The sequence below is a fragment of the Akebia trifoliata genome, chromosome 6 (genome assembly GCF_017979445.1).
Source record: "Akebia trifoliata isolate Shusen 1 chromosome 6, ASM1797944v1, whole genome shotgun sequence".
NCBI lineage: Eukaryota > Viridiplantae > Streptophyta > Magnoliopsida > Ranunculales > Lardizabalaceae > Akebia > Akebia trifoliata.
This window is the reverse complement of record NC_141380.1, coordinates 3,237,864-3,261,814: the sequence shown is the minus strand read 5'-3', so window position 1 is coordinate 3,261,814 and position 23,951 is coordinate 3,237,864. Positions and strand designations below refer to the sequence as shown.

The 23,951-nt window shown below is 34.2% G+C and overlaps 3 protein-coding genes across 4 annotated transcripts; 1 reads left to right on the top strand and 2 right to left on the bottom strand.

The window, feature by feature from the left end:
- Positions 1-6,269: 6,269 nt before the first annotated feature.
- Positions 6,270-7,860, bottom strand: LOC147399644 (STOREKEEPER protein-like). Its single transcript, XM_086445098.1, has one exon. It carries the CDS (start codon positions 7,752-7,754, stop codon positions 6,564-6,566), a length of 1,191 nt encoding a protein of 396 aa, XP_086301224.1. The 5' UTR covers positions 7,755-7,860; the 3' UTR covers positions 6,270-6,563.
- Positions 7,861-16,252: 8,392 nt separating this feature from the next.
- On the top strand, positions 16,253-18,136 carry LOC147399643 (putative protein phosphatase 2C 24). Its single transcript, XM_086445094.1, has 4 exons — positions 16,253-16,916; positions 17,006-17,308; positions 17,404-17,509; positions 17,632-18,136. Exons 1-4 carry the CDS (start codon positions 16,422-16,424, stop codon positions 17,958-17,960), a joined length of 1,233 nt encoding a protein of 410 aa, XP_086301220.1. The 5' UTR covers positions 16,253-16,421; the 3' UTR covers positions 17,961-18,136.
- Positions 18,137-20,448: 2,312 nt separating this feature from the next.
- Positions 20,449-23,865, bottom strand: LOC147399642 (small ribosomal subunit protein eS7-like). 2 transcript variants are annotated; one of them, XM_086445095.1, is made up of 6 exons: positions 23,729-23,865; positions 23,359-23,446; positions 23,199-23,272; positions 22,969-23,092; positions 21,741-21,923; positions 20,449-20,747 (listed from the first exon to the last, which is right to left on the bottom strand). In XM_086445095.1, the coding sequence occupies exons 2-6, from the start codon at positions 23,431-23,433 to the stop codon at positions 20,625-20,627; spliced, it is 579 nt and encodes a 192-aa protein (XP_086301221.1). In that variant the 5' UTR covers positions 23,434-23,446; positions 23,729-23,865; the 3' UTR covers positions 20,449-20,624. The 2 variants fall into 2 exon arrangements, with proteins under 2 accessions (XP_086301221.1, XP_086301222.1); XM_086445096.1 differs by lacking the exon at positions 23,729-23,865 and adding an exon at positions 23,551-23,631.
- Between the last annotated feature and the right edge of the window lie 86 nt (positions 23,866-23,951).

Sequence of the window (23,951 nt, the reverse complement as noted above, 5' to 3'; positions counted from 1 at the left end):
TTAGTATATTATGAAACCAAACACCATGGATCATAGTGAATTTTCTACTGGGGCAGATATACAACCCAGATTTTCCTAATAGGTCGAATTCACATGGAAATCCTCACCAGATTTAAAAGGGATAAAAAAAAAATAAACTCTTTGAATAGAAGCTATACTTGGCATGCCTCCCTCAATTTAAAATAAACAATGAGTTGCCTCTATCTATTTAAGCTTCATTTCAATTAATGAAAATTTGAATCTTATACATCCAATAGTTGGCTAATTACTTTACTCCTTATCTTTTTATTATACATTCGAGCAATCTTACAGATCAACTGACCACGAATTTTGGATCACCCCCATTAGAGACCTACATTTCAAGAACCCAACTGTGGTAAATCATCATTCAGACTAATTTTTTGTGTAAGTATATCTAGGGATACATGATGCATTCATTAATCAATGGGAGTCACTACGTGGAAATTGAAAATTTTAATAGGAAAATTCAACGGCAAGAATTTTAGTAATCGAATTTTGACTTAGATAGCCTATGACCGTCAAAAAATTTTATGTACCCCGATTCGATGGCTTAGAACAGTCGAATTTCTCCCATCCTCTGCTACTTTGATGGTTTTGGCCTATTGAAAAAAAGAATCAACACTGAAACTTTTGACGCCATGGTTTGTAGAATTTTATGAAATGTGACGGCCTTTGACTGTCGGGTATGACCTTTTTCATGTTGTGAGTATGCGACTAGTAAAGGAGACATGTGATAGGCACACCCACTCTCTAGTTTACAAGGTTGGGACTCAATTCTCTGGTCGGAAGAAGGTCAAAGATTTAAGGAGGTAACTAAAAAAGAATTAAGTTGAGGGAGGCTTGTCAACATGCCTCATTATCCAAGGATATAAGTGAAAAAAAAAAAAGTCTCTAAAAGAAGTAGCAATTTTTTTAGAGAGCTGTTATTGCCGCATCTAGTTTTACTAATGCTACATCAATTCACATGTAAATCACCAAAGAATTCCATACAGTTGGTGTGGTGTTAGTAAAAGTTGATGTGGCAATGGTAACACCTTTTTTATAATAAAATTTGATATATCTTGCCCTTTATTGGAAAAGAAAAAACAGTCCATCCTTCTTGCTCACTCTAATGAAGAAAGTTTAGTTAAAAATATATGTAGTTAAGAGCCATGAGACCAGTTACTTTGGGAGAAGGGTGGATCCTTCTTCATTCATGGCTAGAGTCCATAAATTCCAAATGATTCGACAAAAGAGAAGGGATGTATACCTTCCCTTATTTATCAAATTATTATTATAATACATCGAGTTAGGGTTGAGAGACCTCTGTCTATTTTTAATACTAGTGACATTGTCCTTTCTTAATAGATTCTACCTAATATGTCTTCATTCACCACTTGTTCCAACAAAAAAAAATAAAAATTTGAAGATAAAGACCCATTTCAATATTATTTTTTGATTACCAAACTTTCTTGTTGAGTTTTTGAAAATTCATTAAGAGACACTTGTGTCTCATGATAAGATCAAAAATAATTTTCTTTTTTGGCTCAAATGATGTTCGAGGCTAATCATCAAATGTTGGTCCTAATCAAATTAATAGGACTAGTTATAGGATCAATTGATAAGGATGGGATTAGATCAGACCCGGAAGCAATTCAATAAGAAATCAAATCGACCGTAATCAGATTGAGTTTTATTGCATCTTTATATTAGGGTGTTAATTAACAAATTCTGATAACAATCAGATCAGATCTTGATCAGTTCAAATTCAATTTGATGTAAATACACAATAAAAATAAAGTTTATATGTTAAACAAAATATATAATGTAATGTATCGTCTCAACCCTACGTATGCTGCAGTGTCTGTGACCGAGTATTTTTCAATAATTTTTTAAAAGGGTGAGTAAGAAAATTCTTACCAAGTAACCATCAAAGAAATGCAGGCATATTATTTCAAATTAATGAGATTAATACAATATACTTGCCGAGTAAGACACTAGGCAAAATTTTATAGGATATTAGGCACGACATGACACTTTATGACCAGATGAAGTCCACTATCAATCTTTTTTTAATATTTTGGAAGAAAAATGTTAAGGTTCATACTTATGGAAAGTGTTAGTCTTCTAATCCCCCGCACCTACTTTGGCTTATCTTTGATGTTTTAACTTAAAATTAACTAAAATCATATATTCTATATAAATTACTTCATAACTATGGTTTTAAAACTCAGTTTCGCATCTCGTCTCGTCCAGGTCCGATATTGAGTCGTCTCAAATAAGTTTTTCAATACGTTTGAGATGTCTCATTCCAAAAATTAAAAAATTGAACGTGAGGTATTAAATCTCAATAAAAAAAAGTAACTTGTGAGTTAATCTCGTTTAGTTCTGATACCAAGTTAACTCGGACGATACTACTCAGTCTCGGATGAGTTTTAAAACCATGTTCATAACTCAATTCAAATAACAATCTAACTTAGTCTCCATATGATTGATACAAACCCTAAAACGTGACTTCTCTTGACCTCAACATCTATCCTTCATCATGATGAGATATTGTGTATCTCATGCACCATATTACAAATTTTGTATTTTGTATTACCCCTTCAAAGTTCAAACTCATAGTGATCAATAAGCATCTCGAGTTTGGCCAAATTGTAAATAATTTTTTTTAAAGACCCATCTTGAAAGAGTTATCATGTAGCAAAGTAATTTTTAATAAATTATTTTTGTTTATTTTTATGACAGGGGTTTCAGACCGTAGGCCCGACTAATAGGAGGTGAAGCAATTGACCTCTTAGAACCTCATATCTCATCCAAATCCCCCAAGTACATGTAATATCGCACAAACTACACAAACCAGATAAGCAGGGATACATTCTTGTAGGAGGCCAACGAGGGGCTCTCCATTTTTGGAGGGAATGACTTTTATTATTATTATTATTACTATGCTAAAAGTAATTCTTATATGTGATATTTTAATATATGAAATATATTTTCATTGACTATGTGTTAACATAGAGGACCTATGCAGGATATGAGTTATCTATTTTTAAAAAACTAAAATCAATATAATAGTAAGAAAGTTTACTTCGTCTTTTTTAAAAACCCTATTTGTTATTTAACTAATTTCTTTAGTATAATTTGAATCAAACATTTGACTAGGTAAAAATTTCGTTACCAAGTGTGAGAATTAAATTATCCTTCCTTGGATGAGAAGATCTTAGACAAATATGTTTGAAAAATCAATTTCAAGGATGTAGAAAACACAATTATTGAAAGAGTGAAATGCTTCTAGATACTTGTTTCTGTAATTTTTATTGGAATTGTTTAGTCATGTAAAATAATTCGTTACTATTGATTCTGTGGAATTCGAGTGCTTGTTTCTTGGTTGTGGCGTGAAGCAAGCAATGCCAATTTCTAAGTCTTTCTAATATGTCAAAACTTACGAGAAATGACGATGTTATAGATCGAGGTTGTGGCCATACTTAATGATCGCTTATACATTAAGTAATTGACCGACAAAGTCCCTCGAGATTAAGATTTTTAATTTTAATACCAACCAAAAGGAACACAATGTGCGTGCGTGCACGCGAGCATGCGCACATGTCTGTGTGTGTGTGATCACAAATTTTGTTGTTAGTATATGTAAGTTAAAATTATATTGTTTAGAAAATACAAAATAAAATGGTCTAATGTTACCATGGTGTCATTTAGTATAATGTAATGTAGGCTCATTTAGTGTAAGATTGTTTATGCATTTTCAAAATATTGGGATGTTTCTGAAGTCTGAACACTGTCCTTCACTCGTCCTTGCTATTTATTAATAATTTTTGTAAATATTTTATGACTGGCCAAGACAACTTGGGTGACCTCGGATCGACTTGATCCACCGAAGTTTCAGGTTGAATCGAGTTTCATTGCTTCAGAAATACTGATTAATGTTCTCATCCATGGCCGTATTATCTTTCTTGTTTGGATGGAATACTAAATTTAAACTTTTTTCCATTGAGATTATTCAAGTACTTTAAGCTGGATGCTCGAGAATAGATTCATAGATTCATGTAAATTTTACGATTATTGAAAGAATGTCATATTGACAAGACAGTAAAATATATTCTTTTAAATTTGAGGGTTCAATATTATTACCTCCAAAACCTTTAATCAAGTCAAAATAATAGTTGAATTTTATTTTAATATGATTTAGCAATGAATCCTAAAGTGCTACGGTGTTTTTAATTTTATTTTTACAATGGGACGCTCTACCAACAACGCAAAAAAAGCATAACCACCCCTTCCTCCAAAAACCCCCATTTAAAGAGCTATCAAGCCCAACATCCCTCACAGACCAACCCATTTTCCACTACTCGTACAAATGTGCACTATAATTGGGAGTTGTGGGCAAAGGCTTAGTCTGGACCTTGGGCCTGATTTTGTGTTGGGTCAGACATTGGTCTTGATGCAGTTGGACTTAGACTTTACTTGTAGATGGGCTTGGCTAATTTGGTATGACATTGTTTGCAAAGTCCATGGGTGATATGTTTTACAACTTTGTGTTTACGTCTCATGTTGTCCATGACGGTTTTAAATCTCGTCCGATACGTTTGACTTGTCTATCCGTCTCATTGGTGGACAATATTGAGACATCAGACGAGTCATCTCGGTCGTGGACGAGATTTAAAATCATGATGAGTGATAAAACCATACACGTGGATTCAATTCCGTTCGTAAACTAAAACTCTAAGCTCCTGTGATGAAAAATGAGCAAAGCCCATCATCCCATTTCAAGTTCATAAAAATACCATACTTTTCTCATATAATGCAATGCAACCTTGAGGTTGTGGGTTCAAGTCCAACTTATCCTTAAGAAAATCTTAATGCAAAGAAAAATCAACATTCGATGATCAAATCATTGAGAAACCAAACTGCATATAACCAAAAAAGGAAGAAAAAAAATGCCTAAGACAAAGGAAATTATCTCATTGCAGACCAAATAAGGATAATTTCCCACGTTTTCAATAAGAGTTTATCGAGGGACCAAAAGAGTTCTATACAAGTTACAAGTTGTCATAACCTTCTCTATACCAGAAGGAATCCGCTAAATTCCAGTTGGTTTCTCACACACATTCTATCTTAATTATAGCAATATCAAGAATATTGAAACCATTATGGAGAATCGCAACTTCGGACATATTCCCAAAACCTCAGAGACCCTGCACTAATTTGAAATAAAAGCATCCCAAATTCTTTTCTTAAGATTTAGATACCTTAAAAAATTGGTCAGAAGGATAGCTTAAGGTTTCAATAGCGTTGCTGGACTCCAAACAGTCATTGGAGAAGAACGTTAACAAGAAAAAAAAAACTACCAACCCTGTACAATTGGATTTTATAACTAAACCATCACACCATGAAAATCCTGAACCTTGGATTGTCACAAATACTCTTCTCCATTTCATAAAATCACGACACACCCAATTACACAGAAGTGAACTATGCGTCAATCTTTGCGCACAAAATTAAGTCGTAAGGATTTAATTGAACTATATGATGCATTAAGCTTCTCTCATATTCTACCATTGATATTGTTATTCCATTGCTTAGTAAAAATACATATATACTGTTATTCCAGTCGAGAAAAACGTATAATTAACCAGCCAAAGTTTGTATGGTTGCAACACAAATGGGCTGATTTCAATTACACTTCCCCAAGTTACAGCTATTTCAAACAGGAAGAAAAGATCTATGGTTCTGTGCGCTTGCCACATCAACCGAGTACAGACCGAGTGAAAATTTTCAAGTCAGAATATTGCGACTCTTTCTCGAATCCCTATTTTCACCTTCTTTTAACGGTGACCTCAGTGGGGGACACATGGAGGACATCTTGACATGGTGGCGTGCACATGCCCGTAGATGTGTTTTCTCCGAGATACAAGTAAAACGCATCTACGAACATGCGTGCATCACCACATCAAGGTGTCCCCGCGTGTCCGTCGCTGAGGTCACTCCAGCATGACTCATTAACACTAAAATGATCTACTTTTACTAACTTGGCAATAATGACTTCCTTTGAATGACCTTCAAGAGAAGCTACAGATGAACTTTGAGATCTTAGTAGAACTTTTCTAAGAAAAACATGATTACAATCCCTTGCTTATACATCAAAAAAGTAGCATAGACCTTTAAACACCAAATATCAAACTGTTAACATGAAAAAAGGAAAACCATGTTAAATTCAAGAAAATTATCAAAACATATAGAACTAACAAATAACAAAGATAAGATCCCAACAAAATCAATTCCAAGAATATAAAATATATAATATCAAAATACAACATGAGATGATCAATTTCATTTATAACATATAAACAACCATGGTGATCAAAAAATGAAAAGAAACTCACATTGTATGAGGACACAATACTAACTAGAAAACCTGCACCTATGGAGACGCCACAAAACATACCAAATTGCTCGATTTCCAAAACTCCATTATCAAAGAATCCCCAAAAAGTTAAACCTTCTTTGCCGCAATTTGATAAAACCAATTGCCATTACTTAGGGGTTCATGACTTGAGTTCATTCAATATCAGCTCTGCCTGCTCATGATGTAAGGCGACTCTTTCCAGGTAAGTCTTAAGCTCTTCAATCCGCAAGATCTTCCACCTCTGTTCCAATTCCTTCACCTTCGACGCACCAATCAAACCCAAACCTTCCCTCATAAAATCCTCTCCTAAACCTGGCGGCGGTGTTATCAAATTTTCCGTTAACTGTAGCGATTCCTTCAAGTATGGGTACCGATTCCAAATTTTCTCTTTTTCCGCCTCAGGTTTCATCTCCAGAGGAATCTCCAACAATGTGATAGATTCGGGTTCAGTTGAAGCTAACCCATTGTTAAAGCTCCGATTCTTATTCGTTTTCCCATCAGTTGCAACTGAATCACCACCAACATTGCTCCTTTCAGTTTCTTCGACCTTACCATTCTTCTCGCCCCATATCTTGTTTGATAAATAGTACGACTTCAATTCATGGGCTTTTGAGAAAATGGGGAACTCATCATCCTTCTTTGCTCTCTTCACATTGTTATGAAACTTCTGCTTCAACCTCTGAATCTTACTAATCAATTGGGTCCTGCTTACGTCAGCCCGAAGCGATTTCTTAATGAAATCGAGAAATTCGTTCATGTTGGCAGTCGGATCCAATCCCTTATCCACGTAGCTGACCATACCCTTCAAAATTACAATTTCATCCTCGTCACTCCACAACCTTTGAATCTGCTTTTTTGAGTCTTCCCCGGATTTGTTTTCAATCTCGTCAAGATGTTCGTCTTCCTCTTCTGCATCACTAACCTTCTTCTTTTTCTTCTTTCGCACTGGGGCTTTCTCGGCTTTATCTGTCTCGATTGGGCGTTTTGAGGCGTTGTTTGTGGGTCTCTTGTGATTGGGATTCTCGTTCTTGGGTTTCGAAGTAATGGATTTTATATTGGGTTCGACACCTTGGGAGGGGTGAGAGGATTTGGATTTTGGGGGCAAAGGATCAGAGTGGGAACCTGAGTCAGAATCGAATTTTTCTTCCTCTGAGGAGGAGGTTTGGCGCAATGAGTCTGGGCTTGGCAGACGAGGGAGCTTGGTGGTGAGGTTTTTCATGGAAGATTTTGGGTCTGTGATCTCTTCTTCGCTTTCGACTTCTTCCTCCTCTCCTTCTGAAGATGAAGCAGATGGTGGATCATCTAAAGGAGATGAGCGTTTCAAAGCCATCTATGAGAGAGAAGCTTTGAAGCAACTTTTCAGAGATTTTTGCAGTGAGGCGGGAAGAATATGAAAAGGTTAGGGTTTTTGGGCTGGACAAGTGGAGGAATTTATTTGGGGAAAATTATTTAAAATACCTTGGCTGAGGGATTTCTTTCTAATTAGTCTCTAATTTTTAGGACTTCTCTTAATAATTCATTTACTTAAAAATTTCTTTTTAAGTAATTCGTGAGCCTCACTCCCCACATTTCTCACAATTGAAACATTGAACCTGACCTAACCTTTTTGAATTGGTCATTTTTCTTTTAAAAAAGATAGATTTTTGGCATCTCAATCATGTTTTTGAGATTCCGTTCTGACGTAAAGAATTTGAGAAAGAAGAAGAATTTATTTTCAAGATGTATGTAAAAAATTAAGATTTTTTTAATTGTTTATTTCATTTTTTATGAAAATCAATTAAGGATGATTCTTTTAATTTGAAATCATCTAGACAAGCCGTTATATCAAATTATCAATCTATATTTCCATGCATTTTAGTAAAAAAAGTTCAAAAAATAAAAATGAATAGATTTTTCCAACATCAAGTTCAATATTTCTTTAACAAAATATTGAATTCAACAATAAAAAATGTCAAACTCGACAATAAAAAATTGTGAGTTCCACAATTATGAGAGACCATTAATAAATAAAAAGTTTACTAAAGGAATTATCATGCTATCGTCCAAATTTCAAAGACCATTTAGAAAGAAATTCCTCCGTCTAGGCCCTTTAAGTAATTTTTCCATTTATTGAAGAACATGGAGGACAAATTATGAGTGTCCTTGGACATTTATTGGACAACAATGGTTGATATGATACGATCTCTCATGAGACCTCTACTAGAACCCTAACTTTTATTTATTATAATCCAATTTCTTAAATTATTTACCATCCCCAGTTAAAAATTAAAAATTAAAATAGATTGTTCAATCCATTACAAAGACTTTGAAAGGGGCGGTCACTAAACCTCCAACTCTCAAACAATTTTAACGATCTAATTTGAGTGTGTTGTTGACGTGGCACATTCTCAACTGTCTAAAAGCACTACAAGTACAAGGAGCTACAAAGGATCCCCTCCCATTGAAAACATATATTCTCTCTCCATATGTGACGTTTACTTAATACTCACATCCTAATAGGGCTTAACATAGGTCGGATTCGAGCTAAATATGAGTGTGTCCATATCCATATTCAGATCATACTAGCTAAGACCATATCTAAACCATTTTACTTTCATTAAAATATATCTGGATTCAATTCGATCGATTTAATTGATTCAGGTCGATCGATTCGAATAATGTCAAACCGTTTAAGATTATTTCAAATAAAATTATTAAAAGATGACTAAATGATGATTTAAACTCCAAACCTCTCCATTTTTAAGAAAAACATTAACCAGTACAACCAATTATTGTTAATTGAAAAAAGATGATTTAAAAAAATATAAGAATACAACTTGCAAAATAATATATCATTTGGATCTTGACAAATATAGGGATGGAACCGTATCCAATCCGGATCCAATTTGAATCAAGGGATATCAACTCATAACTAAATCATATTTTAATTCAGATATACTTGATGAAACCAAACTAGCTAAATTTGGATTTCGAATAAAAATTCATGCCATTTTAAGCCTTATGCTACAAAATTTTCAACATTTAAAGACATTAGACGTTTCACCTTCACTAACTAATTGAAACATACACGTGGTAGAGAAGGTTCATCAATGAATTACCCTATTTTTTATGAGTAATGATTTACTAATTCCCCCACGTGGCATACTCAAAATAATCTATTGACGTGGCGTGTGCTACAACCATAGATCATTTTCTTTTGGGATTTACAACTGTACATATTTATGGGAATGTGTAGATGCATATCCCGAGACATAAAATCTATGATTCTAGCACATGCCACGTTAGGTGAGTATTTTGAATTTGCCATATAAGGAGTTAGAGATTATCATGACTTATTTTCTATGAGACTCGAGCTAGCATTCCAAGTAACATTAGAGTGCAATGGGGGAAATTGCCCCCACAATAGTTTTGTAAAAGCTTAAGGTATTATTAATAATTTAAATTTTTTTGTTTTTTATTTTTTATTATTTCTTAAGTGTTTGCCCCCACAAAATTTTTTAAAATCTTGAGTTATTAATAATTTTTAAAAATTATTATTTCTTAAGAGTTTGTTGTCCCCCACCAAAATTTCTTAAGTTTAGAAAGACTTTTAATAATTTGCAATTTTATTGCACAAGCTCTTTTACTTTATGAATTAGGCTTGCATGACTAACTTCAAATCTTACTATGGGTCATTGGGCCTATAATGGATTATCAAATTTGCAATCCAACACTAAAGCCTTCTAGATTTCAGAAAGAAATATAAAAATAACTCCTATTCAGAAAGAAAAATAAAAATAAAAATTATTTTTGAGCTTGATTGAAGTTATTGGAAATGGATGGCTACTGAAGTCTCAAATTTAAAACAACATGATAAAATCTTTTAAAAATTTTAAAAAATAAATAAATTTGAAATATTTAGTGAATAAAAGATTAGACAAGTACTTGTCAGTTTTGGAATTAAAAAAAAAAAAAAACATTTAGCTTTTGCAGAAAAGACTTCCTCGTACTTGTAAAGTTGTAATTTGAACAAGAAAAAAAATAGAAATTGAAAAATGATTTTTGGCGATTGAATGCCAATCAGATAGGCTTTGGATCAATCTACAAGTTGGGCTTCGGCTTCAAAATCTAGGACCACTAGACCCACCCACATTTGGGCTTGGCGAGGCCGTATTAGGTTAGGGCCTGTTGCTGGGTAGGCTCAGACAGGGCTTCAAGCCTCGAGCTTTTTTTTTACATCCGTAAATTTTGCCTTCCCTTTTCAATCAATCGTAGTTTTAATGTTCTGCATTTGCTCTTGTATACAAAAATGTCTATGCGTTGCCATTAATCTAATTGGTTATTATTATAAAATAAAGTAACATATTTTTTATAATTATTAAAAGGAATCCAAATTGGCACTTCAAATGCCCATTTTTTTTTAAATAATAATAATAAAATATCGGCATTTAAAGTGTCGAATTTTAAAAATAAAATAAAATTTTCGTAATTTTTTTTTAAATGACCCACGCCCAATGAGATTGGCTCACAAACAAACGTTTGACATGTGGCGCAATAACATTAGCAATTGAGAGAGCTTCTCTCTCTTGCCCGTTACCTAAACATTTATTTTTTTAGATTTCAAATCTTAAAAAAAAGTCGTTGGGCCCACATTGATTATCACATTGACAATCCAACAACACAACCTTTTAGATTTCATGAAAATATTCATATTCAAAAAATATATATATATTATTTTTAATATATTTTTTAAAGTTCATATAATTTTTTCATCTACAGCTCCATTGCATCGGATCATGTTTATGAATATTACAAGGTGATTAAATCAGAATATTTGCTTTTTTTCACTATGGGCAAAAGAGAGAAAGGGCAACATATTGAAAAGTAAACTTTCTGATTTGATCATCTTGTGACATTCAAAGACATGATCTAATGTAATGGAGTTGTAAAGGACAAAAATATATGAGCTTTAAAATAAAAATAAAAAATTAATTTTCACGATTGAATTTTATTTTTAAATTTGAATGCTCAATGGCCATCCATTTTCAACACCTTGGATAAAGCTCGAAAAATAATATTTTTAAATTTTTTTGAATATGAATATTTTCATAAAATCTAAAAGGTTGTGTTATTGGATTGTCAATGTGATAATCAATGTGGGCCAAACGACTTTTTTAAGATTTGAAATCTTAAAAAATAAATGTGTGGGCAACGGGCAAGAGAGAGAAGTTCTCTTTATTGCCAATGTCATTGCGCCACGTGTCAAATGTTTATTGGGTTGTGAGCCAATCTCATAGGGCGTGGGTCATTCAAAAAAAAAATTAAGAAAATTTTATTTTATTTTTAAAATTTGGCACTTCATGTCTGGATTTGGATTTCTTTTAATAATTATAAAAATTATTTTTTTTTATAATAAAATTTTTAAGATTCTTTTTTGTTGTTGATAATTTCCTCTTAAATAATTACATAAAAGATGATTAAGACATGCCCCCATGTTTCGTTGAAAAGTCGTGATAATCTGACCACCCCACGTAGCACACTCAATCGACTCTCCTGACAAGTTCAAGAACCATAGATCTCTCCGCATCAGGAGACACTTTTTTTGAGGAAGTATAGTTTTGTATCTCGATGCGTATAGAACTACGGTTTCTTAACTTATCACGTCAAGAGTCAATTGAGTGTAGCACGTGAGGTAGTCAAATTATCATGATTCTTTGTTGAATACTAGGGATACCCGTGTTTTGAAATTAATGGTGTGAGGGAGACCTAAATCTTCTAAATAGATTGTCGGGAAGAGGCTCAAATGCCCTCATCTCCAACCTCGAGTCAAAAAAAAATCCAAAATTTTATTCTCAAAATCAGTCATATTTAGCATCTTTGGATAAAATTCTAAATTGTAATGGTCAACCTTAAGATTATTTTTACTTCAAATCTCTAACCTTTAAAGCTCAGAATATTAAGATTTCTTAAAAAGTATAAAAAGAGGAAATCTGAGGTAGAAAAAATTAGAATTTTCTAAAAAGGTTGTAAGGTATAAAATGAGGGATGAAGATAAGGTCGAATAAATTAAATTTAACATAGAGGTTCAAGACTTTGAAGATGACTGCTTTTAGGCAGAAAATAACAAGTAAGATTTTTTGCGAAAGTTGAAAAAGATGGGGTTTTGAGTAGAAAAATCTAGGATTTTGGTTAAAGGGTTAACTATAGAATGGAAAGCACAAATTAATGATTAATTTGAGTAGATATACCAGGTTTTGTGAAGAAAAATCTGAATTTTGGCGTGTGGTTGAAGATGATGAGGGCATTTGAATTTTTTTTATTTTTTCCTAAAGTCTATTTAGAAGACATCATCAGTTCCAAAACACATGGTATCTCTAATATTAGAGTCGGTATATTTGCACACATCTAAAAAGCTCAAAATGATTCATATTCAATATATAAATGGGTCCCGTTCTCCACCCTAAGCTTTACCCTATACTTTAACAAACATGTTTTGTTCTGTATGAGTTAGAAGTTTTGGAATGGGCTGATTTTTGGTGAGGATGATATCTATGGTGAGGAGATCATCCTCACCAAAAATCAGCCCATTCCAAAACTTCTAACCCCATCAAAAATGATTTACAAAAAATGAACGGTCCACGATTTTTCAACTTGTAAACATGGGACTAAAAATTTCGGAATAGGCTGATTTTTGGTGAGGATGATCTTCTAATCATAGAGATCATCCTCACCAAAAATCAGCCCATTCCAAAACTTCTAACCCATGTAGGACAAAACACGTTTGGTAAAGCGTAGGGTGGTGAACGAGACCCATATATATATATATTTAAATTCATATAATTTTATCCTCTACAACTCTATTACATTGGATCAAGTTTTTGAATGTTACAAGGTGATTAAATCAGAATGTTTGCTTTTTTTCACTATGGGCAAAAGAGAAAAGGGGCATCATAGTGAAAAGTAAATTTCTGATTTGATCACCTTATGACATACAAAGACATGATCTAATGTGATGGAGTTGTAGAGGACAAAATTATATGAGCTTTAAAATAAAAATAAAAAATTATTTTTCACAATTGAATTTTATTTTTAAATTTGGATGCTCAGTGGCCATCTAATTTCAACACCTTGGATAAAGCTCGAAAAACAATATTTTTAAATTTTTTTGAATATGAATATTTTCATAAAATCTAAAAGGTTGTGTTATTGGATTGTCAATGTGATAATCAATGTGGGCCAAACGATTTTTTTAAGATTTGAAATCTAAAAAAATAAATGTGTGGGCAACGGGCAAGAGAGAGAAGTTCTCTTTATTGCTAATGTCATTGCGCCACATGTCAAATGTTTATTGGGTTGTGAGCCAATCTCATAGGGCGTGAGTCATTCAAAAAAAAATTAAGAAAATTATATTTTATTTTATTTTTTAAATTTGGCACTTCAAGTGCGGATTTGGATTTTTTTTAATAATTATATATATTTTTTTTTTTGATAATTTCCTCTTAAATAATCCCATAAAAGATGATTAAGACATGCCCCCATGTTTCGTTGAAGAGTCGTGATAATCTGACCACCCCACGTAGCACACTCAATCGACTCTCCTGACAAGTTCAAGAACCATAGATCTCTTCGCATCGGGATACACTTTTATTGGGGAAGTGCAGTTTTGTATCTTGATGCCTATAGAAGTATGGTTTCTTAATTTGACACGTGAGGTAGTCATATTATCATGATTCTTTGTTGAATACTAGAGATACACCCTGTGTTTTGAAACTGATGATGTGAGGGAGACCTAAATCTTCTAAATAGATGATTGTGGGAAAAGGCTCAAAACCAAAAAATTCCAAAATTTTATTCTCTAAATCAGTCATGTTCAGCATCTTTGGATAAAATTCTAAATTGTCATGGTCAACCTTAAGATTATTTTTACTTCAAATCTCTAACCTTTAAGTCTTAGAACATTGAGATTTCTTAAAAAGTATAAAAAGAGAAAATCTGAGGTAGAAAAAACTAGAATTTTCTACAAAGGAGGTAAGGTATAAAAAGAGGAATGAAGATAAGGTCGAATAAATTAAATTTAACATAGAGGTCCAAGAGTTTGAAGATGACTGCTTTTAGGCAGAAAATATATAACAAAGTAAGATTTTTTTCGAAAGTTGAAAAAGATGGGGTTTTGAGTAGAAAAATCTAGGATTTTCGTTAAAGGGTTAACTATATATTGGAAAGCACGAATTGAGGATGAATTTGAGTAGATATATCAGGTTTTGTGAAGAAAAATCTGAATTTTGACTTGTGATTGAAGATGAGAGGGCATTTGATTTTTTTGTTTTGTTTTTCAGTAAGTCTATTTAGAAGATTGACATTATCAATTCCAAAACACATCGTATCTCTAATATCTGAGTTAGTATATTTGCACACGTCTAAAAAGCTCATTACACCCACTTAAGTGACTTTTGAGAAAAATATATATATATATATCAACATCAATTACCACTTTACTCTTTTATTTCGACTTATTGCACACACCATCACCTAGTGAACAAAAAATCTAAAACCCATTTTTCTTTTTCTTCTTTTCTTCTTTTCTTTCTTTTTTTCTTTTTCTTTTTTATATTCATCTCCTTCTAAGTTTTGTAAGAGGTTGAATTAATGGAGATTAAGGTTTTAATTTTTTTACATTTCAAGGTAACTTATTTCTTTGAAATTTATTTTACTTTTTTGTATTTAATCATCAAGAAAAAAAGAAAAACTCACTATTAAAATCTCAAAATGATGATTCTGAATTGAAACCATTAAAGATTTTTTGACACTTTTGTTCAATAAGTTCAGATCAAACTTAATTTAACACATTAGGTAGGTATCTATCGAACATTACAAAACTGATTCAATAGGTACTTACCGAATAAAATTTTCTCATGTAAGTGATTTCAACTTAATTGGAACTATTAAGATAAAAAATAAATAAGATTAAAATTTAAATTCATCATTGAAATTTATCTAGAAATAAAAAAGAAGAAAAAATTAAAGAGAGAGATAAGAAGAAGAAGAAGAGAAATGATTCGATACCTTTAAATAGGTGAAATAAGTAATTTAAATTAAAATACATTTAATAAATATGTATAGATATTTATTTTAAAATTAAGGTGGGTATAAAATATATATATATATATATATAGATTGCAATTTCGATGTGTGAAACTAGACACGCCCCTAATATAACAAAACGTTGAGCGGTAGTTGTATATCTAAATCACCCTAAACTAAAACTCTAAGGTCAACTGACACGTATCAAGAAGATAGCAATCGAACCGGGTTTCTTCTAACCAAAAGTCAGTTTCTTCTAACCAAAAGTCAATACCACGTCAAATAATAACGCTATCCGCGTCAGCTACTTGGCAAATGTCTTGTCGTCAAAGGATGTGTTAATGGAGACCACATGTCAAGAATCTGCCTGCGTTACGTAGATTTTTGAGTGGGAAATTACGATCTCATATTCTCTGATTGCGCCACGTGGTTACTATTCAACTTTACCGCTTTTCTAAGAAAATATTTTAGTGCCTCCAGTAGAAGAGACCTTTTTGTCGAGGATCACATGCGTGTTAGAATATTTAGGTCTTCTTTCTTCGTGTTCGAAAATGATTGGACCACGCATAACAATTTATAATTATAATTTTCCACGTGTTCATTTATTAGGAAGAGAGGAAATAGATTTGTGAGATAAACGGTTGCGATGTGTTGACATAATAGCGAGACGACACCAAACACAACTACCTGTTTGGTAACGTGTGTCCGCCCGGATCTGCTTTGAAAACAGGGGAAAGGTACTATAAAAAGGAACCAGGAGCACATACAAAGATCTCTCATTTCTTCGCCATTTTCTTCTTAGAGGTTCAAATTAGGGTTTCGAGACAATAAAGGAACGTAGAAGTTTGGTTTTTTGAGGATCAGTAGGAATTCGAATTGGCGATTTGCCTGGTTTCGTTGTAGCAGAAAGTTTTCTCGTGTTCGTTAGGTATCTTTAATGGCGGCGATTTGTTGCGGAGTTGCTAGCGAGAGCAAGAAATCGACTCCATGCGAACGAAGTTCGCGTGTAACGAGGCGCAAGAGCCTGGATGTCAGAGAATTCAAGTTCATCACAGATCCAGATGTACAGTTGGAGGAAGGAAAGCGTCAGAAGCTAGAGATCGCAAACTGTTCCATCGATGTACTTCAGAATCGCGTAGAGGGAAGGGATGAAGGATCTGAGATTAGTGAGAACTCAAACTCGAACACGAATTCGAGTACGAATTCCTCCTCGCTTGAAGTGGAATCTGGCCTTAGCAATCCACCATCTCCGCTTCTAGAAGATCCGTTTAACATAGATCGTTGTCCGAAATTCGGTCTGGTATCCGTGCGTGGACGGAGGAGAGAAATGGAGGACGCAGTAGCAATCCATCCGTCATTTTTCCGGCAGGACCGTCAGATTCCGTTAAGATTACATTTCTTTGGTGTTTACGACGGACACGGATGCTCTCATGTAAGAATACAATACTGTAATTCTCGACAAACAGAAATTCAAAAAATTGAATATCTTCTGATAAGTAATCCATCTTTTTCTTTTCTTAGGTGGCCAAGAATTGTAGAGATCGGTTGCATCAGCTGGTGAAGGAAGAGTTAGAAAACCAAGTTGCATCTTCGGATTGGAAAGACGCGATGGAGCGAAGCTTCTCTCGTATGGACGAGGAGGTACAAAGAGTACCAAACACGAATTGTCGATGCGAGCTTCAGACGACACAGTGCGATGCAGTTGGATCTACGGCTGTGGTTGCGCTTGTGTCGCAAAACAAGATCGTTGTTGCTAATTGCGGTGATTCACGCGCGGTACTGTGTCGTGGAGGGAAAGCTGTTCCTCTCTCCATCGATCATAAGGTGAGGCTTATTTGAATTCTGAAATTGGAGGTTTAAATCTCTTTTTTTTTTTTTTTTTTAAATCTGGATTTTGTCTAACGTGCGATCTGTGACAGCCTGATCGACCTGATGAACTTCTACGAATCGAAGCTTCTGGTGGTCGTGTAATCTACTGGGATGCTCCTCGTGTACTAGGAGTACTAGCTATGTCCAGAGCTATTGGTAAGATTCATCGCTCGATTTTTTGCTTTTTGTTTTTTACAGTTCCTCTAAGGGGCGCATGTTAGCGTCGTTTGATATGATTTGCTTTTCCTGGATTATAATTTGAAATTTTGAATGTTCAGGCGACGATTACTTGAAGCCGTACGTAAGTTCGGAACCAGAGATTACGATTACAGATCGAACGGTAGAGGACGAGTGTCTGATACTGGCCAGCGATGGACTGTGGGACGTGGTGTCCAACGACACGGCTTGTAGTATTGTGCGTATGTGCCTAACTGGCCAGAGACCCATATTACACGTCAGCCCGATTGAAAACAGAGAAAGAAATTCTGACAAGGCTTGTTCGGACGCGGCGTTGCTTCTCACCAAACTTGCCATGGCTAGGAACAGTACGGACAATATTAGCGTAGTGGTGGTGGACCTTAGAAGAAAGGACATATGTACACGCTAATTATTGTGTATTTGACTCGGTTTATTTCGCTGGCCTTGATTTTTTGTTTTGTTTTTGAGTTGTATACTTGATTGACGAGGGACACGTTTTGTACATGATTTCTACACAATTAGTAGATCCCACATCAATTCATTACATACGAAAACATGATCAAATGTACGTATAGAATTTTCCAATGACCCTGATCATATCTTGATTGATCACCAATAAATAAGTTATTCTCACAAGCATCACTCATGTATTCGAGGTGTAATCTACATATGCCCAATTTTACAGTACAAATTCTACCATCCTTTAACTAGAGGCCTTGCAGAGGTTTTAGGATCGGAATCCGCGCACAACAGTGGAAAAAGCATGTCCTAATTCTCAACCAAATGGGATTAGGAAGAGAGTTTTTTTTTTTCCTTACAGTCCAACAATCATTCTGCAGCGCAAATGACATCAGCAATAAAAGAGAATTTCTCTCCCGTCAAGGGGGAATATAGAAATTTTCTGATCGGATCACCTATTGGCATTCAAAAACTTGATCCAATGCAATGGAATTGTAGAGGACAAAATTCCAAAAAAACTTTTTTATTTTTTAGTAGAATTTTAATTTTAAGTTTGGATACTCGATAGCCGTCCATTTTCAATTCCATGAATCAAGTTCAACAAATATTTTATTTGTAAACAGACGACGTGCAGCCAGTGGGATATTCTCTCTATTACTGATGTCATTTGCACAACATGTCAAACGGCTGTTGACTATAAGCAAAAATAAAAGATAAAATCATTCAAGGAAAACCTAGAAAAAGAACAAATGGAAATATGTGGATCATTCAAAACTGGGCTGAATCGAAAACAATAACTAAACAAATACGTAATATGGTAAGCGAATAAAACAGGAATAAGCATAGAACAAACCACAGAATCAGATTCTGGTGGCACATTGCACCTAGGAAAAGAAAAGTTCAAATGCATCGTCAGCAATAGAATTAACAATTGAGCCATCCAAAACATTCAACCATCACCGAAAGTGAAAAGAGTGTCACGAGTATTCTCCCGAATACTAGGAAAATTATCCAAACTGATATTCGCATGTTGTCATTGCAATAAATCTGCTTCTTTAATTATTCTCTTTAATAATATAGATAGTGGGGCATTTTTATATGTGACCCTTAAAGCTACAATGAGCCACACCCACAGGAGAGAGAGATTAAAAATAAAATCTAAATGATATTTTACGATAAGGTTCTAACTTCTAAGAGGCTGTTAAGTAACTATTCTCGTAATAGATTGGTAATTTATCTTTAATTGTTTCATAAACATCCTTCAAACCAATTTTGGAAAATAGAATCAGTTCTATTAATGATTATCACATCAAACGTAAAAGAGATGAGACTTGGTAGGTCTCATGCACTTATATTAAAATCAATAAAAAATTTATTATGTGAAATACTACTTGTAAAGGGATAAAATCATCTCTTATCTGGATCATTCATCCATATTATCAATACGTATCTCGAGATAAACACATGACATCATTTTATTAAGAAAGAATAAGAGGATTATTTTCCCTTTTATATAATTATTAATTATTAATTTGGATAAAGAGTAATATGATCAATTGTAATTTAATTAAGGTTAAAATTCTTTTTAAGATTTTTCTATTTAAAGACCTTGGGGTCATTGTAAAGATTAGGGAGGGAGGGAGATAGTAGAAAAAGAGTGGAAGTAAAAAAATCATGTAATCGTGAGATTTATAATGAAACGATTCTCCGAACCCGTAGACGTAGACACGTTTATCAAACCACGTAAAAAATTCATATTTTTCTATTTTTTATGCTCTTTTTATTATTTTATGGATTGAATGATGAAATCGTGATTGAAATCAATTTATCACAAAATCGACCTCTACATTGCTTATAAGGAGTTAGAACCCAAGACGCTTGTATAAGGAGTTAGAACCCCAAGATGCTTGTTGGCCATAAGGAGATTGATAAAATGGAAAATCACTTCAAGAATAATAGGTATCAATATATCATGTACATATTCCAATCAGATTAGAAACAATATTTTATAGTACAAAAAGAAGATATTAAGATTGGATTGCTTTTATGATGTTGATTGTCAGATAATTAAGAAACATGTTTACTGAGAATAAACATTGTATAGCTGAATTCAACATGATTTGTTCAACCTAGCCATCCATATATGGAATTGAACTTTGATAAGGATGATATTTTTTAATTTGTTTAATTTACTTATTCTAGCTTTGACGTGGTTTCTCTCATCACAAGTTTGATTGGTCTCACTCTTCATATTTTAGAATTAGTTTAAATCTATCCACCATTTAAACCCTTCTCTCTCTCTCATGGTATTGGACCACATAGAGACCCATGTTAGTCAATTTAGGTTGTACGTCCCTATATTATTCATTAATAAAAACACATCTTGAGCACAGACCAGCCAATAAACGACATGAATCAGAAGCAATAGACCAAGGAAGTACTTAAAAATCAATCTTAAATGATATCCTACCAGGCTCAAATTCAGTTCAACCACAATGAATAAAAACTTACTACCATAATTTTTTTAAATTGCCTCAACCAAAACAAGTCTCTAGTCAACTGATGCCGAAGTCTAAATAGGGAAAAAACAACTAAGATATACCTTCAAGGTATTCTAAGCAGAATCTGTTAACGGAAATTCAAACACCACATCTTTTCCAGAAAGCTTCCTGTAAACTCCAGCAAATGTCTCTAGTTTGTATTCTGTATTATTCCGTTCTTTTGGGTCAAGATAAACCTGACATTCAAAAGATGGTTCAAAATGGAGTTAACAAAGCAAAGGTCAGGTTAAAAAAGAAAAAACATTTTTCATGTCTTTAAAGTTTAAATAAATTGAGGCAAGAAGCACGTTAACAATAACTATAACACACACACACACACACACACACACATTCGGCTACTGGACTCTCGCCATCTAGGGTACAGCATTCCACTGCTTCGCCTAGCAGCACGACGCTTGTATTGCTCTCCCACAACCCCGTTTTCACGGTTTAGGCTGCTCCCATTTCGCTCGCCGCTACTACGGGAATCGCTTTTGCTTTCTTTTCCTCTGGCTACTAAGATGTTTCAGTTCGCCAGGTTGTCTCTTGCCTGCCCATGGATTCAGCAGCAGTTCGAAAGGTTGACCTATTCGGGAATCTCCGGATCTATGCTTATTTTCAACTCCCCGAAGCATTTCGTCGCTTGCTACGCCCTTCCTCATCTCTGGGTGCCTAGGTATCCACCGTAAGCCTTTCACCCCCCCCCCCCCCCCCCCCCCCTCAGTCATGGATAAACAGTTTGTTGGAAAATACTCGATGCAGTTACCACAAAATATACAGATTCCAAAATCAATACTGTAACTAAGCAATCGTTTCTTTCAAATAGAAGTTTCCATAGATTACCTACCACCCACACCCACCCTCACACCCACAAAAATACACTAGAATATCGTATGTCTTTACAGTGAAAGGAGTTGGGAAGTTGTTAATAATAGATTACCTACCCCCACACACCCACACGTATGTACCAATTATATCCATATTGCTCTCCTTCCACTTACTTCCAAATATTTCTGGGGTTTTTATCAATATTTAGGAACTAAAGGGGTATAGACTAATTCTTAAAAGCATAAAATATATCAATTTCGAAGTCAAAATCAAGATTGGTATGGAAAAGAACGCTCAGGAAAGGAAGAGAAACTAATAAATTTGTGAAAGTACTTCCCAGTAAGTAAAAAAAATTTACTCACCTTCATGATCTTGGATCCATCAATTCGGTACCTAACACGCTTTCCAACAATCTCTGCAGGATACACAACATCCTCCAACATGGCCTCATGAACTGTAGTGAGTGTACGGCTGCGAGGTCGGACAGCTGCGGAGCCTTTCTTTGGTGGCCTCAATATCCTTCTTGTGGCAATCAAGATTACATCCTACAACATGACAATAATCAGAAACACGTTATTAAGGAACCCATCATGCAGAAACTAAACAACTTACAGTATGAAACCTACGTACCAAGAATACAAAACTTCTTCTAGGATTTTGTTGTGTCAGGCAGATACATCACATCCTATAATCTAAGGTTGTGTGACTCTCTTATTCAATGATTTTCTATTAAAAATTATCTTAAAGAGAGTCAGTGCAATCCATTTATATTAAATATGATGTATAAAAATGTTTTCTTTTACTTTTCATATTTTTCTTTCCTTGGTTTTATTTTAAAACTAATATCGTAATACATGAGTATAACCTGTTGGTGTTTTGGGCTTCTGCAAGGGGTTGTGTAACTTGTGTTAGACACCGACATGTGTTGGTGTCCTTGTTACATAGTGTGCGTGAAACTTGAGTTAAGTTAATGTAGCTATAAGGTCAGGAAAACCCAATTCAAATTATCCCATTTGGATGCAAGTCAACCTAAACACCTTTAGGGATGTTGGCAGGCCACCACCCCATCACCAAGGGACCCAGGATTTTGCCTATGTGGGGTCAAATATGACCCTTGCAAATTTCAAATTTTCTTGGAGTGAGCAATAGCGGAGGATTTTGTTTTCCCCTGCTATTATCAATCACAATAGCATATAAATCCTTATATCGTTTAAAAATTCTTTTAGGGGCAATTTCCCTTGCTGCCCCCACTGTAAATCCACCCTCCACCAATTAACAGGGAGTATTGGGCACATTGGCTGGACCAGCTGGCATCAAGGTTTTAAAACTTGTTTTGGCATCAAGGTTTTAAGACCGAGTCATCTTGGATGAGTCTTCCCATTCAACAATGAGAAAAATGAACTATGATTTTAAATCTCATCCGATAAGTTTGACTTGTCTAACTGTCTTGTTGGTGGATGATACTGAGACGTATTCGTCTCAGTCTCGGACGAGATTTAATACCGTGGCTGGCATTGCTCAACTTGAAGATTTGTCAAATTAGTCAATAATAAATCTTGAATATGAAAAAAATGAATAAAAGTTACTCACTTTCCCACTAAACTTCTTCTCCATCTCCCGCACAAACTTCACGTGAATTTTCCGGAATGATTTCCTGAGTCTATAAGGGACATGAATAACTACAGCCTTTCGGTTCCCAGAAACATCAAACTGACTGCATGGTAAAAGAAGGAAGAATTGGAGGAAAAAAATTATTAATTAGAAACCAAATCAAATCAAATGAAATCAATTTAATCATACAAATAGATCACTCTTCTTACACTGCTGAATTAATGTAAAGGTCTTTCAAATCACTCTTCAATTCCTGATTTGTGTTCTCCAAATCAAAGAAAGACTGCACAAACCACTGAACTTTTAAATAAAAACCTTCCAATCTAAAATCGAGCCCAAAATTAAAAATCAAAAGTTTGGGCATTTAACCTGCGCAACCGATTCTTCGAACTCGGTGGGCTCCAAACCCTTGTCCTTCTGGATTTTCCTCCTAGCCGTATACATCTTGATCTCTTAACTGTATTAAAAATTTCGAAAAAAAGTCAAATGTAATCAATGAAGGTTCATCAACTGTCGATCTCGAAACCAAAATATCACAAAAAACAAGACATGAACACACACTTCCAGTGGAATTGGTTTTGTGTTTCAGGAGAGAATTGCGACAAGTATGATCTTATGGTCTACACTCTTCGACAGTCCATCCAAATTAACAACAGTTACGAGACTGAACAGTGAGATTATAAAGAACGTAAGAGAACATAATCATCAAATCAAATCAGAATAGAAGAGAGAGTATTACCTCTGATTCTGAAACAGAGAGAATTGCGTCCGCCTCTCTTGTGCTTCAACAAAGAGAAAATTAGGGTTTTGCTTTCTATAGATATAGATGAAATTAAGAGGGAAAAAATCTCGATTTTTTACAAAATTGCCCTTATTTTGCTTCTCGAAATTGTCCACCTTCATAATTTGAAATAACGAACCTACCCCTAGGGTTTACCTGACTGCTGAGTGGGATTCGCCGT

What these genes read in the sequence shown, in the direction of transcription:
- LOC147399644 (XM_086445098.1), bottom strand. Translation starts at nt 7,754, where the DNA reads ATGGCTTTGAAACGCTCATCTCCTTTAGATGATCCACCATCTGCTTCA.
- LOC147399643 (XM_086445094.1), top strand. Translation starts at nt 16,422, where the DNA reads ATGGCGGCGATTTGTTGCGGAGTTGCTAGCGAGAGCAAGAAATCGACT. An exon ending in CTCTCTCCATCGATCATAAG is followed by an intron (nt 17,309 to 17,403) that starts GTGAGGCTTATT and finishes GATCTGTGACAG; the next exon opens with CCTGATCGACCTGATGAACT. An exon ending in AGCTATGTCCAGAGCTATTG is followed by an intron (nt 17,510 to 17,631) that starts GTAAGATTCATC and finishes TTGAATGTTCAG; the next exon opens with GCGACGATTACTTGAAGCCG.
- LOC147399642 (XM_086445095.1), bottom strand. Translation starts at nt 23,433, where the DNA reads ATGTATACGGCTAGGAGGAAAATCCAGAAGGACAAGGGTTTGGAGCCC. An exon ending in TCGAAGAATCGGTTGCGCAG is followed by an intron (nt 23,273 to 23,358) that starts GTTAAATGCCCA and finishes TGGTTTGTGCAG; the next exon opens with TCTTTCTTTGATTTGGAGAA. An exon ending in CTTTACATTAATTCAGCAGT is followed by an intron (nt 23,093 to 23,198) that starts GTAAGAAGAGTG and finishes TTTACCATGCAG; the next exon opens with TCAGTTTGATGTTTCTGGGA.